At 61.9% G+C, this 14,764-nt stretch overlaps 1 protein-coding gene across 1 annotated transcript in view; it reads left to right on the top strand.

Annotated features, from left to right (window-relative positions):
* The window catches only part of WNT7B (Wnt family member 7B), a 47,103-nt gene that overhangs the window by 18,160 nt on the left and 14,179 nt on the right, over nucleotides 1-14,764 (top strand). Inside the window, exon 2 of the mRNA XM_052641267.1 lies at nucleotides 4,264-4,490. Coding sequence (XP_052497227.1) covers nucleotides 4,264-4,490 — 227 coding nt within the window. The remainder of the gene's footprint in view (nucleotides 1-4,263; nucleotides 4,491-14,764) is intronic.

Genomic DNA, 14,764 nt, shown 5'->3' with positions numbered 1-14,764 from the left:
CTCACGTCTAAGGCACACGCTGGCATCTGGGGGATGTCTGGGGCCCCCATCCCCATCTGCCATCAGCACCACCGCCCCGGGGGAGGCAGACTAGCGGCCACAGGCAGGGAGTCAGCCGGGGAGGCCCCTCTCAGCCCCTTCCACACATCTCACCCATGGCCAGGGTGTGCAAGTCCCGTGTACAGGTAGCATTGTTTAAAATTGTGTTTAACCTAAAATGTCCCCTTCCATGGTTAAAGTGTACAGTTCTGCGGCACCTGGAGCATTCACAGTGCCGTGTGGCCATCACCTCTGTCGAGTCCGTAACTCCTCCATCACCCCGGGTGGAAATCCCGCAGCTACGAAGCGGGGACTCCCCGCTGCCTGTCCCACAGCTGTTTCCGTCTCCACGGGTTTGCCTCTGCTTGACGTTTCTTATCAAAGGGATCCTATAACACATGACCTTCTGTGTCTGGCCTCTTTCACCGAGCATAATGTTTTGGAGGTTCATCCATGGAGTGTATATCTGAACCCCATTCCTTTTTATGGCCAAATAATATTCCATTGTCTGGAGAGACCACGTCCTGTTTGTCCATTCATCCACTGATGGGCCTTTCGGCTGCTTCCTCCTTTCGGCTGTTGTGACTGGTGCTGCTGCGAGCATTTGTGAACGGGTTTTTGTTTGAGCACCTGGCTTCATTCTTTTGGATGCACACCTAGGGGTGGAATTGCTGGGTCTTGTGGTCATTCTATATTTAACTTTTCGAGGACCATCCCAACTGTTGCCCCACTTTGCAGCCCCACCAATGACACAGTTGGTCCCAGTTTCCCCATGTCCTTGCCCACGCCTGCTATTTTCTGTTGTCTGATCACAGCCGTCCTGGTGGGCAGGAGGTGTCTCTTCACTGTGATTCTGGTTTGTATCTCCCTAGTGGTGAGTGATGTTTAGAACCTTTCCACGGGCTCGGGGGCCATTTGTCTTTCTTCGGAGAAATGTCTGAGGCCTTCGTCCATTTTCAAATCGCGCTGCCTTCTTGTTACTGAGTTGCAGGCGGTCTTTTAGACACAATCCTTGAGTGTTTTTATTTTTATTATTTTATTATTTTTGGCTGCCCTGGGCTTCATTGCTGTGTGCGGGCTTTCTCTAGTTACAGCGAGCAGAGGCGACTCTCTGGTTGGGCTTCTCATTTTGGTGGCTTCTCTTGTGTCTCACAGGCTTAGCTGCCCTGTGGGATGTGAGATATTCCCAGACAAGGGATCGAACTGGTGTCCCCTGCGTTGGCAGGCGGATTCTCAACCACTGAACCACCGGGGAAGTCCCAGTCTCTGAGTATCTCCTCATTTGTCCATTCTTTCACCTACTGCACACTCGTGGTGGGCTACACAGGGGCAGCCCGAGGCCCCAGGGTCAGCTCACATCTGCACTGCCCTAGGCACCTTTGCGGTCTTGGGTGGAGAGAGGCCAGGTGTGGAAACAACAACTGTGAGACCGGGCGGGAGGTGTCTGGGTCCACGAGACCAGTGTCCCCCATACTTGTCCTTGGTAACGGGCCCACGTGATGCTGAAGCTGAAGCTCCAATACTTTGACCACCTGATGTGAAGAACCGACTCATTGGATAAGCCCCTGATGCTGGAGGGCAGGAGAAGGGGACGACAGAAGATGAGATGGCTGGATGGCATCACCGACACGATGGTCATGAGTCTGAGTGAACTCTGGGAGTTGGTGATGGACAGGGACGCCTGACGTGCTGCAGTCCATGGGGCCTCAAAGAGTCGGACGCGACTGAGCAACTGAACTGAACTGAACTGAATGGGCCGAGGGGTTTGCGCCCACGTGGGCTTGCCCTGGGGCCTGGGAGGGAAGAAAAATTTGCAGGACAGAGAAAAGGGAGGGAGACCAGCGTCCCAGGCAGACGGACCAGCACCAGCAGAAGTGGCAGCAGGGTCGTTAGGGGGCGGGTCCTAGGAGGCCTCTGGCTCTGGGCAGGGAGCCTGGGGAGCTGTGGGCTCTGAGGGGCATGATTGTGGGGTGAGGAGTGAGGGATGGGGGAGGGGGTGCTGGGGTGGCCAGTCCAGAGGAGGGGACCGGAGCTGCACAGCCTCTTTCTGCCCCCAGGTCTGTCCTGTTAGACCTCGTTTGCCTGAGGCCCTGCCCCTAGGCGCGGGGGTTCTCACCCTTGGCGGCCCAGAACCTGCTGGAAGAATCCGAGGACGGGGAATGTGCTTTCCGTGTCCAGGCTCCAACCCGAGGCCTGGAGGCCGGTGCCCGGCAGAGTTCCCATCCATCTCGTTTCCCCGGCTTGGTTTTCTGAGCGTCTACGGTTACTTTGGGCTGAATTCCCCAGATTCCAGCCCGCTCCCAGCCCCGCCTGCCCAGATGCTCTTCCTCCAAGCCAGCCCCGGGCATTTCTGCCCATTGTGCCCGTGGGAGACCCAGGGGGGTCCTGGCCAGATTAGCGGGTGGGGCGGGCGGGCCATGGGGATTGAGTGTCGCCAGAGCGCCCTGGGCGCAGCACGTGCTGTGGGCTCAGGCCACATGGGGACTTTCCCAGCTGTCTGTGGGCGCCCAGCTGCCCTGGAAAAACACTGGCTCGCTTCTGTCCAGAAAGGGGCTGGCAGGCCCTGGGCAGGAGGAGCGAGCTCATCGTGTTAGGAGACCAGGGCCTGGGCAGTGGCTTTGGGGAGCCCCTCGTGGCCTCCCCACTCCTGCCTCTTGCCCTCTGGTCTGCTGTTTGGAAGTCAGACTCCGTCTTAAAACCAGCTGTTGCCGTGGGCCTGTGAAAACCAGCTCCCCTCTTTTCAGCTTGCTGTCCCTTCCCTGGGTGCTTAAAGTCAAGCAGTGGACGCAGCTTCTGTGGGAAGCAGTCAGAAGGTTCTTCACAGAGCAGGACAAACGGCCCGGTGACCCAGCAGTTCCGCTCCTGGGCACCTGCCCTGGAGAACGGAAAGTGAGGACTCAGACTGAACCTGCGTATGTGTGTCCAGAGCAGGGTTATTCCCAGGAGCCAAAAGCTGGAAGCAGGCGCAGCGTGTGTCAGTGCCGAGCAGATAAATAGCATGTGATCTCACCAAAAGAAGGAATATTATTTAACCACAAAAAAGGAAGTTCCTGATACAACGAAGACGAACCTCGAGCAGGTTATACTAAGTGAAAAAAGCCAGACACAAAAGGGCATGTGTTATTTGATTCCATCTGTATGAAATGTCCAGAACCAGCAACTCCAGAGGCGCAGAAAGCAGAGTCTTGGCTGCCAGGGGGCTCGGGGGGTGACTGCCGAGGGGTAGGGGGTGCTTTCTGGGGTGGTGGCGATGCCTTGGAACTTGGTAGTGGTGGTGGTTGATGAACATTGGGGATGTGCTGGATGCCACAGGATTATAAACTGGCAGAGTTCCTGCCATGTGAATTCGACCTCCTTAAATAGACAGTCAGGCTGATGACACCCAAGTGAAGAGAGAAAGAGCCCAGCAAGTGCCCCGGGTTCCTGTGGGGTGCTGGGGGATTAACTCAGAGCATTTTCAGGAAGCGTCACTCTGAGGATGACTTAGTGCAGTAAAGCACCTGCCGAGTCCGGCACACGGCTCAGTTCATGCCAGCTCCTGTCTTCATGTGCACCCTGACTTCCAGAAACGAGAATAAAAATGACAGTCATCCCCATGTGTGCAGGCTTTCTCCCCCATGCTTCTCTGGTCTGAGCCTGTGTGGTGGGAATAGGTGTTTTATACCCCATATTGAGGGTGTGAAAACCAAGGCTCAGAGAGGCAGGCTGCACGTGGGCTGCGGCTGGAGTCAGGACCCGCTGGGCTTGGCTCCTGGCCTGGCCGGCCCCTGTAGCAGCCTGCCTGGCTTTGGGCCCCTGGGGGAGAGGGGAGTTGGGGGTCTCCAGGTGATGGGGAAGTTGTGGTTTGCCGCTTGGGGGCAGCTGCGGACAGTCCCAAGTTCGTGGCCATCAAGTGCCTGCAGAGTCTGTGTGTCTGATCCCGAGGTTCAGAGAGGCCTGGTTCCTGTGTTTGGAGGACTGTCGATTCGTCGGACTTGTGACTCTGTGGTCCTTGCGATCCTGTTCTTGTGAATCTGAGGCTGAGGGGACTCGGGGGGTGCGTGCATGTCTTTTCAAAACAGAGTCCTGCATGGGGGTCAGTGGGACCTGGTCCCTTGAGGGCAGGGGTCTGCGCTTCGCTCCCTGGCAGGCAGAGCGTGGCGAGGGGACGCGTTCGCGGCCCGAGGGGCCGGGCGGGGCGGGCACAGCGGGCAGCTCACCTCCTTGGTCCTCTCCCCCCCACAGAGCGCTGTCATCCGTCGTGGCCCTGGGAGCCAACATCATCTGCAACAAGATTCCCGGCCTGGCCCCGCGGCAGCGCGCCATCTGTCAGAGCCGGCCCGATGCCATCATCGTGATTGGGGAGGGGGCGCAGATGGGCATCAACGAGTGCCAGTACCAGTTCCGCTTCGGGCGCTGGAACTGCTCCGCCCTCGGCGAGAAGACCGTCTTCGGCCAAGAGCTCCGAGTAGGTAAGGGCGCCTCCGGGCCCGCGGGAGCCCGCCGTCCAGCTGTGGGCGCCGGGGCCAGGCACGCCCTCGCCCTCGGAAGGCTGGCCCGGCCGCACCTGCTTGCTTTTCCGCACCCGCTGGCTGGTTCCTCTGCCATCCCAGTGCTGCTCTGTGCCTGCGCGGCCCTCTGGGGCTCTGGGACGAGGCAGGTGTCGATGGAAGCCAGCCCGTGTGAATGGATGCTCTGCGGTGTCCCGGGGTGGACGTGCGCAGCGGGTGATGCGGTTAGAGGCCCGCCCTGCAGATCGGTGGCCACTGGGCAGTCCCGGGTGTGAGGCTCTGTCTCCCCACTTTGTTTCTGTGTCTGTCTGAAAATGAGCTAAGGGTCACAGCTCCTGCAGGGGGTGAGCGGGGGGCTTGATGGGAAAGGCCCCCAAGATGTTGCTGTGATTCTGAGAGTGGAAGGGGTTGTAGGCAGGGGTCGGCGCGAGCAGAGGGTAGGGGATGCCGCAGCGGACACACGGGGCAGGGAGGCGTCCTGCTGAGGGACGGCCGGGTGGGTGGGTGTGCAGGGCAGTCGGGGCGGGGAAGGAGTGGGCCTCTGGGAACACCGGCAGTGATGGCCACCGCAGCAGCCAGGCAAGGTTTCAGGGGGCTGAGCCCCACTGTGTGTGCATGGCCGTGCATCGGGCTCCCCGCATGGGCCAGGGGCAGGCTCCCTGGAGCCTGCTTTCCAGGGAAGGACAGTGAGGACTAAAGGGAGAAGCGCGTGCGGCAGCCGCTGTGCGACCTTTGTTTGGCCTGGCACTCGGGGCTTCGAGCCTCAGTTTCCTCATCTGTCTGGGCCCCCCTCCCAGGGCCTCTCCCAGGGCCCACCTGTGGGCAGGCTAAGTCGCCTCAGTCGTGTCCGACTCTTTGCGCGCCTGTGGACTGTAGCCCTCCAGACTCCTCTGTCCATGAGGATTCTCCAGGCAAGAGTACTGGAGTGGGTTGCCATGCCCTCCTCCAGGGGATCTTCCCCACCCAGGGATCAAACCCAGGTCTTCCACACTGCAGGCAGATTCTTTACCGTCTGAGCCACCAGGGAAGCCCATGAATCTTGGAGTGGGTAGCCTATCCCCTGTGACCTGGGGATCTTCCCGACCCAGGGATCACACCCATAAAGCTTCCCGCATCTCTTACGGCTCCTGCCTCGGCAGGTGGGTTCTTCCCCACTAGCGCCGCCTCGGTAGCCGTAGGTGCTTAATAATCAGCTGCTGCACGGGTGAGGGTGGGGGTGGCAAGCCGGCCTGCCCCTTCCAGGAGTGTCAGAGGGCGGGGAGTGAGGACGGGGTGCAGTGCCCAGCACGAAGCCCTGTGCTGTGACCCCAGGCCCCCGCTGCGGGCACAGGGCGGGCCTCCAAACGTGTGCGCAGTGCAGGTCCCTCCCAAGGAGCCCAGGCCTGCCTGCCGAGCGGAGCCCCAGCTGCCGGGACCCAGGCCAGTGCTGAGCTTGTGGGGCTGGGGGAGGCGCAGGGGAAACCCCCAGGGGCCCCTTTGCGGTGAGCAGCCTGTGGGTGGCACCTGGCAGCGCCAGGAGGGTGAGACCGCACCCTCCCGAGGGCCCCACCACCCAAGAGCGGCTTCCCCTCTCCAGGTGCCGGGGGGAGAGGGCGGGGCTGCCTCCACACCTGCGGCGGTTGGGAGGGCATGGGCGCCGGGCGTGGGCCTGAGACCCTGGCCTCCCAGAACACGGAGGCCGAGGGATGTGTGTGGCGTGGCCACTCGAGGGAGCTGGGTTCAGATCCCCCCTCCGATAGCCCTGCCTGCCTCCCTGGGCACAGGGGAACTCGGCGGACGTGGTCCGCGGCCTGAAGAGAGGTAGGAGCTTGCCCTCCACATAGGACCTTGGGACACAGGCGGCGAGGGGGAGCTGACCACTCTGCGCCTCTCCTCAGGGTCACGCCCCGGGCGGGGAGGTTCACCAAGAGTACCCAGGAAATGCACCCTGCAAAGCCCAGAGGAGTGGTGTTGCCCCCGCAACTCCCACCAGGGACTGGCCCACCCCCACAACAGGGAACCCAGATCACTTCCTGAAAGCATCCCCTGGTGCTTCCAAGGCTCTTGGCTCCCAGCTCCCAGCTGTTCCTTCTTGGAGACCAGCCCTCTGCCCCCGGAGAGAGGCGCCTACCGCCAAGGACTGGTCGATGTGGGTGGGGCGGCTCTGCCTGTGACCTTCTTCATGCCTTGAGCTCCTCTGGGATCAGGCCTCTCTGGCTCTGCTTCACCCGCTTCGCTCTCAAGAGCAGTTCAGAGGCAGACTTTCGGCAGAGATGTCCACCCGCCATCCGCGTCCCTCAATTTCCCCTCCTCCTGTCATCCCTGTGCATGCTCAGCCACTCAGTCGTGTCCGCCCTTTTGCCTGCCAGGCTCCTCCGTCCATGGGGAGTCTCCAGGCGAGAGTCCAGGAGTGGGTTGCCATGCCCTCCTCCAGGGGATCTTCCCGACCCAGGCATCGAACTCGCCTCTCCTGTGCCTCTTGCCTTGGCAGGCAGATTCTTCACCGCTGTGCCATCTGAGATGCCCCCCGGCACCCTCTGCTAGGCCGTTCATTGCCTTCGTGTGGCCGACCGGCCCTCTTCCTTGGCTGGCCTCAGCTTCCATGGCTTCCTCTTGACTCTCTGGTTGCTCCTTCCCAGCCCCTCCCCAGGCAGCTCTCCCCCAGGGTCAAGACCAGTATGTCCCCTGCCCCCCGGCCGTGGACCGCTAGGCAGGGCTGATCATGGGCACCTCTGGCTGAACGCGCGGTGTCCTGCCCCTGAAGGCTCCACCCTCAGCCCCCTGCTGGCCTGGCCGCCCCATCGTCTCGGCAGTAGCCGTCTCTGCCCCTCCTTCCACGCTGACCCCGGGTCTGCCTCTCCACTGGCGGCTGTCAGCCCCTCTCTCTGCCTCCTACTCACCCCAGCCTTGTCACTCACTCCCTTCCTCCGAAACCTGAAGTAGCTCCCTACTGCCCAGAACGGAGGTAGCTTCTAGGCGTGGAGTCTGAATAGCGCCTGCCTCCCTCAGCCCCGCCTCCCTCCATCCCTTCTCAAGAGCGGAGAGCTGAGAGCCGAGCTCCAGCCATCGCCTCCTGCCTTCCCCTCCCCAAACCGGCCAGGCCCCTTCCCTCCTCTGGGACTTTGCTCCCGCCACTTCTCGCCCTGGGAGGCCCTCTGCCTCAGCTCTGCTTGCTCGCGTCTGATTACCCCACTGGCCAGCGAGCACCTTTGTCCACCCGCCCCTGGCTCCTCCTTGTCCACAGCCAGGCCAGAGTCACGTCCAGGAGCTTCACCCTCCCGGGGTCGCTCAGCCCCTGCCCTGAGGCCCCCCTGCACTCTGCCCGCAGTGCGCGGGCCTCCTCCCACCAGACTGGCTCCCGCCTGGGGCCTAGCGCCCTCCCCGGCCCCTTGCTGACCTCTAAGGAAGGCCCGGCTCTCAACCAGGGGGGCCCCGGCGGCAGGCCAAGCCAGTCCCGCTGGGTGCTGCAGTGGTGGCCCGAGCTGGCACCCTGCTCCTGCCAGGGCTCAGCTGCTGGGAGTCATGAGCAGGAAGTGAGGCCAGCCCGTGTCAGAAGCATGTGGGTGCCCCGGGCACGGGATCGGAGCCCGGCTCTGGGCGGGCAGGCAGGCACTCGAGCGGTGCCAATTAATGATTGGCCTTGCGAGGGGGGATGGCCTGGGTGGGTGGGACAGGCCCCCTTTAGGTCCTGCCTGTGACCTTGGGCCATGCCCAGATCTTGAGAGCTGCAGGGAAACCCTTAGAAGGCACTGTTCAGCCTTGTCCAAGTTCCAGCCCCTTTCCCAGCTCCTGGTGCTGTTGCTTGTATGCTTCCTGGGACGAGGGGCTTACTACTTCAGGTGAAATTGGCGTCTCTTATGATGACCCTGCACCACCTTTGACTTGCGGCCCTCTGGGTGCCAGTCTCTGTGTGCTGGGACTTTCCTTTGGGGAGCTGAGGCCCACCCTTGCCCACCCTCCACCAATGCAGTCTCCCCTCACGCCTGGCAGCCTCCACCCTTGGACCCCAAGCCCACCCAGGCTTATTTCCTCATCGAGAGAGCGAGGCTGGGCCACCCTAGCCCCTTCAACCCGTCTCTCCTATTACCTGGAAATGGGCTTGTGGGGGTAGGGGGTGGGGTAAGGATGGGGGGGGGCATGAGAGTCTCCAGAGTGAACCTCATATTCCAGGGACACCTGTTAGCAACTCAGGGCCCCCAGGGCCCCTGACCGAGGCAGGGCGTTTCCAACAGGCGCCATGATGGAGTCAGAAGTCCTATTGAGGGCTTCCTTGATGGGGTGAGCATTCGTGGAGACCCAGTGACTATCAGGGTGACCCAGATCAGCCCAAAGCTGAGAGCAGGGAAGGGGGCCCCGGGTGGAGGGAACACCAGGAGGTTTTTCTAGGAACTGCGGGAACATCAGAGCAAACCAGAAGATGGGGAGACCCGAGGCTGCCCAGGAGGGGTCAGGGCTGGAGGATGCCTGCGGCGTGAGTGCTGCAAAGGCCAGGAAGGCCCAGATGGGTCTGAGCAGGAGAGGGTTCCCTGCCACCACTGCCCTGCCCCCGGCTGTGCCTGGTGCCCCTGGAGACCCACTGGCACAGGACACGGGGGCCGCGGCTGCGTGCCCTCGGCCCCTGCCCGCACCCTGAGCTGCCATGGAACAGAGTCCCGCCCATCACAGGCTGCTTGGACATGACCAGGCATAGGGCCACCCCTAATCCCGCCTCACATGGGGCCTGTCTGCTTTGTGGGTGAGATCGGCATTGGGAGCAGGCCCTCTGCCTGCTGGCCGCCTGCAGTGAGGGCTCAGCAAAGGCCATCAGTTCCTGAACAGTCCGAGACCTCCCTCCACGTGTCCGAGGGGACGGTCTGGGGCTTCTCCGTGGGGCGGTGGCCGGGGCCTTGGAGTAAGAAGGCAACTCCGCAGCCCTGAGGCCCTGCTCGTGCCTGGACCCCTGCCCGGGGCCTCAGAGCGCAGGCTCAGGGAGGTGCCACCTGAGTCCCCAGGAGGGGCCAGGGCTCGAGGGCTGCCCTGTCCCCTCTGGGGACACAGGCCCCCGCGGGCAGAGGAGCCGCTTGAAATATGGCCCGTGCAAACCGCGATGTGCCGTGAGTGCAGGATACACAGCAGATTTCAAAGACGTCAAAAGAGAAAAGCAAGTAAAATGTCTCTTTTGTGATCTTTACATTAAGATGTTCAAATGGTAATATTCAGGCTTCCCTGGTAGCTCAGTTGGCTTAAGAATCCACCTGCAATGCAGGAGACCTGGGTTTGATTCCTGCGTCAGGAAGATCCGCTGGAGAAGGGATAGGCTACCCGCTCCAGTATTCCTGGGCCCCCCTGGTGGCTCAGCTGGTAAAGAATCCGCCTGCGATGCGGGAGACCTGGGAGATCTTTACGTTAAGATGTTGAAATGGTAATATTTGGATATATGGGCTAAATAAAATGTCACCAAATCTAAATTCACCTGCTGATCTTCGCTTGTCTTTATGTGGCTGCTAGAGAATTTTAAATGACCCCTGTGTCTTGTGTTTGGGACACTGTGGCACTGTTCTCAGAGGGGTCAGGAGTTGCCCTGTGTCACCCTGGTCAGGGGCCGAGTGGACGTTTGAACCCAGATCTGAGTGTCTCCTCCCAGGACACCATCCCCCAGCTCGGCCGCGGGCAGAGGGTCACTGCCGTCTGCCTCCTGGGGCAGCACGTGGGTGTGAGGGTGGCTCCCTTCAGCAGCCCCAGATGGCTCAGCCTGCAGGCATTGAGTGCCTGCTGTATGTCAGGCCTGGGGCAGGGCGCTGGTGGTGGTGTGACGGCCACCCGTGCTGCTCTTGGAGCCTTGCACCCGGGACACCCCGGGTGAGCTGATGGGGCTGGGCTGGGAGGCCCAGCTGGGCCCTGGCCTTGAACCTGCACACCCTCTCAGGGAGGCGCATCTTTGTCCTGTCTGTCTGGTCACTCCCTACCCCTACCCCCATCCTGGGGGCCCAGCCCGAGGCAGCAGAACAGAGCTTTTCAAGGGGTCCAGGCTGCCAGGAGACTAGGGACACCTGGGGCCTCCAATGTCAGAGTCAGGAAGACTTCCCTGAGGGCAGCGCTCCCACTGGTTCACTACTGGTTCAGGATGGATGAGGCCTGTGGTCACTCCGGGGGCCCTGGCTCTGCTCCCTACATCGGAAGGCCCCTAGCTCCAGAAGCAGCGGCTGCTGAGGTGAGCAGGCTCTGGACTGTCCAATGGTGACCAGCTGGGGGCTTGGGCTGGCAGGTGGCCAGTCCATCCACGTGGCCCCTCAAGGCCTGCCTGGCGCTCATCCAGGGTGGGAATTTTCCAGCCTCGACTGGCAGAGCCCGGACAGACAGGACAGGCTGTGGGTGGAGAGAGGGCACTGCTGGAAATACAGACCAGACTGGGCCAGCTGCCCGGGTCCTACCGGGTGACCCTGGGCACAGTCTCACATTCTCTGGGCCCCCGTCTGCCCACCAGGGCCAAGGCCGGGGTCCTGATTCCCCCAGGACTTGGGATGAAGTTTCCCCAGAATAGGGGCAGGAAGTTCTCTTGGTGTCCACCCTGCGGTCCTGCCCAAGGCTCCATGGACAAGGGGTCCAGGCCTCCGGGCTCCTGTCCACCACACTGGACACAGGTCACAGTGTGGGCAGGCCTCCATCCTTGAGCTGCCAGGGCAAACCTGACCCAGATCTCAGCCTGTCTCCCCGTGGGCCCCTCCCGCCACCGCATCAGGGGCACCATCGCTCCAAGGCTGCTGCGGCCAGGCCCTCACGCAAACGCCACTCACTCCTGGTTTCACTGCCCACATGGCACAGACGGAGCCCCTGGAAGCCTGAGCTGCCCGAGGTCACACATGGGTAAGAAGCAGTCATCTGAACCCACGGTTCAGCCCTGTGCCCAGCGAGGGTCCAGGTGCCCGGTTGGGGGAGGGGGCAGGGGGCAACTGCAGGACGTGGGGAGGGGGCTCTGGTCACACCGAGTTCCCTCTCACAGGCATCTGCTGATTTTGCTGCAAGGCCTGTGACGAGGGAGCGTCTCCAGGGCAGGCTGCCCAGGGCTGACCCCCCTCAGGAGAGGGGCCGCCCGCCAGAAGCTGGGGTCCCAGGAGATGCCCAGCCAGCCCCTCCCAGAGCCCCGGGCAGGATGGGAGCCCCTGGAAGGCCAGCCCAAGCCTGGCTCCGCGGGAAGCCGCTGCGGGTGCGAGGGCCCCGCTAGGTCAGAACAAAGGCCTCGGGCACGGGTGTGCCGGCGTGTTCGGACCTGGCAGGGCTGTTTCCAGCCCTGTGTTTATGACGACGGCGGGGAAGAGCTTAGCGCGGAGACACTGACTCAGCCAGGAACCAGCGGGGTGGGGGCCGGGTGGGGCTGGAGGGGGGCGCAGCGAGGGACAGAGGGATGGAGGCGCAGACGGGGGGCAGGGGCAGGGACCGGCAGAGCCTCCCAGCAAGAGGGACCCGGAGAGGGCGACACACACAGGTCACAGGCGGGCCCGCGCCCACCCACTCACCCACCCAGGCCCAGGGTCCAGGCGGCTCTGAGACGGCCACGTGCGCTGAGCACTTCCAGAACCCTCACTCCACTGCCTGGACCCCGAGAGGTCGTGGGGGGTGATTCAGAAGGAGGCAACAGGGAGCAAGAGCGCCTCTCTGCCATCACCCAGGGGGTCCAGGCGGGGCCCCCTTTCCCAGAACCCTAGGTCAGGCTGGCAGGGGCCCTGGTGGGCCGGGGGCTCTGGGCTCCTGAGTCTTCGGGTGCACAAATGGGGTTCCGGGGCCCGGCAGCCTCGAGGTCCCTGTGGGCTCGCCTGACCCCGCCTCCTGCCTCACCCCACGTGTGCTGGGACTCAGCGCAGGCAGGGGGCACCTGCCCAGGTCCCGTGACTGGGCCAAGGCTGGGGGCCAGGGGCCAGGCTGGGGTGTGGCAGCTCCGGGGGCCACACGGGCACTGCACCTACCCTGCTGAGGGACCCCAGGAGCTGCTGGTGCAGCCAGGGGTGTCTCCTGGCCTCTGTCTCTCCACCTACACGCTGCGGGTAGGGGAGGTGTTCTCTCCACCTTCCAAGCTCATGGGAGTCTGAGACCCAGATTGGGTGGGGGTCTCGGAGGACTGGAGGAGCCCACTAGCTGGCAGTGGCCCACTGGCTGGGCCTGGAGGGCCCAGGAGCCCACCCTGGCCCACGTGCCTACCTTACTTCAGCCCTGGCAACCTCACTTGGACCTCGAGTTCAAGTCTGGCAAAGGCTCCTGTTAAGGAGGCTTGGAACCCACTGCATTGGGCCCCACCTCCATGTTACGTGGGCAAACAGACTTGGGGGAGTGAAGGACCGGGCCCGGGCCACCCAAGAGCTCCAGGCTCATCTGGATGGGGCTGCGGGTCTCCTGGGCAGGGCGTGAGTGCTCGGCTGCCCCCTGCTTGTGGCCAAGGCAGTGCCTTGATTTTCCCAGCTGGGACCTCTCCACGCCTCTCGTGGTGACGGCCCTACCAGCTGCCCATTCCTTTTGGACATGTCCTTCCCCAAACCTCCTCACCCAGCCCCCCAGCCGGTCCCATCGGCTCCACCCTCAGACTGTATCCCAAGCCTGGCTGCTCACCTCCTCCACCTGGCAGCCCATCAGTGTTTCTTACCCTGACCCTTCCACAGCCTCCCCATGGATCTCCCCGCTTCCACCACATGCCTGCCATCAGCAGAGGGTCCTTTCCAATGTCCGTCACAGCAGCACCTTCCAGGGGCTCTTCATCTTCGTAGAATAAAATGTAAACTCCTCCCTGTGGGCTCCCAGAGTCGACCCGGTGTGGCTGTCTCTCCTGCATCAAACCACACACCCCCAGCTCATTCTCTCCTCAGGGCCTTAGCATTGCTGTTCCCGCTGCCTGAACACTGTTCCTTGAGCCTTTGCACAACTGGCTTCTCTTGTGGTTCAGAGCTTACCCTTGGTGTCCTTGTCTGTTTATTATTTTGGCTGTGCGGGTCTTAGTTGCAGCACATGGGATCTTCCTCTTCGTCGTGGCAGGTAGGGTCTTTTTAGTTGTGGCATGTGGGACCTAGTTCCCTGACCAGAGATCGAACCTGGGCCCCCCTGCATTGGGAGTGCAGAGTCTTGGTCCCTGGACTACTAGGGAAGTTCCTTCAGCCTCCTTCCTGAGAGGGGCCTGCACCGGCCACCCTCCACCCAAGTGCCTCCCTGCAACCACCCCGTCCGGCCGACCCTCCGTGGCTCTGACTGAGGCTGTCTGCCTGCACGCCCTGTGAACCCTCTCCCAGCCCATCAGTCGCCAGGGCTGTGATGCGCCAGTCTTGCCCTGCTGTCTGGCGGCCTTGGGCTTGGGGATGGGTAGGGGCTCCAGTCCGTGGGGTCAGTGAGGAGGGCGCACTGTGCTTGGTGCTGGGGAGACATATCGATGGTAAGTGCAGGGACGTGAGGGAAGGAGGGGTGAGATGGAGTAGGGTGCCTGGGTCCCAGGTCTGGTCAGAGAGGCGGGAGACAGACCGTGCAGCTTCTCCATTCTGGTGGGTGGAGAGTGGTCCGAGCATGGACTCTAGGGTCCGGGATCAGATCCCAGCTCTGAGGTCAGCCTGCCTTCCGTGTGACCTCGGGCTGGTCCCCTGCCTCCTCTGAGCTAAGCACCCTCACTGTGAGGGGGACCCCATGAAGGTTTAAATCAACTAGGACGAGTTGTGTGCAATCCACTGAAAAACTGCTGTAGGGTTTTTTGTTTGTTTTTGGTTGGGGGCAGTTTTTTTGCTGTATTTTTAAAAATATTTATTTTATTTGACTGTGTCAGTGCAGCACGCAGGGTCTTTGATATTCCTTGCAGTGTGAGGGATCACTTTCGGTTGCGGCATGTGGGATCTATCTCCCTGACTAGGGATCGAACCTGGGCCCCCTGCACTGGGAGTGTGGCGTCTCAGCCACCAGACCACCGGGGAGTTCCCTGCTGTGTTTGTATAACAGCTTTATTCAGATATAGCTCATATCAGTGCAACATATGCATTTAAAGTTTACAACTCAGTGGTCTCAGTGTAGTCACAGGCTGTGGGACCATCCCCATAGTCAATCCTAAGAGCAACGCTGTACTCCACAGCGGTCACCCTTCAGTCCCCCTCGCCCTTGGCAACACTTGCTGCTTTCTGTCCCTGGGGACTCGCCTGCTCTGGGCATCTCACATCAGTGGCATGATCTGGCAGCTGTGAGCCCCACGTTTTCAGGGCTCATCCACGCAGTAGCCTTTGTGCGTACTTTGTCCCTCTGTGTGTCTGCCATGTTTCATT

This window comes from Budorcas taxicolor, chromosome 5 (assembly GCF_023091745.1).
Source record: "Budorcas taxicolor isolate Tak-1 chromosome 5, Takin1.1, whole genome shotgun sequence".
In the NCBI taxonomy this organism is placed as follows: domain Eukaryota; kingdom Metazoa; phylum Chordata; class Mammalia; order Artiodactyla; family Bovidae; genus Budorcas; species Budorcas taxicolor.
Note: the sequence above shows the minus strand (reverse complement) of the source record. Positions and strands in the feature narration are given on the sequence as shown.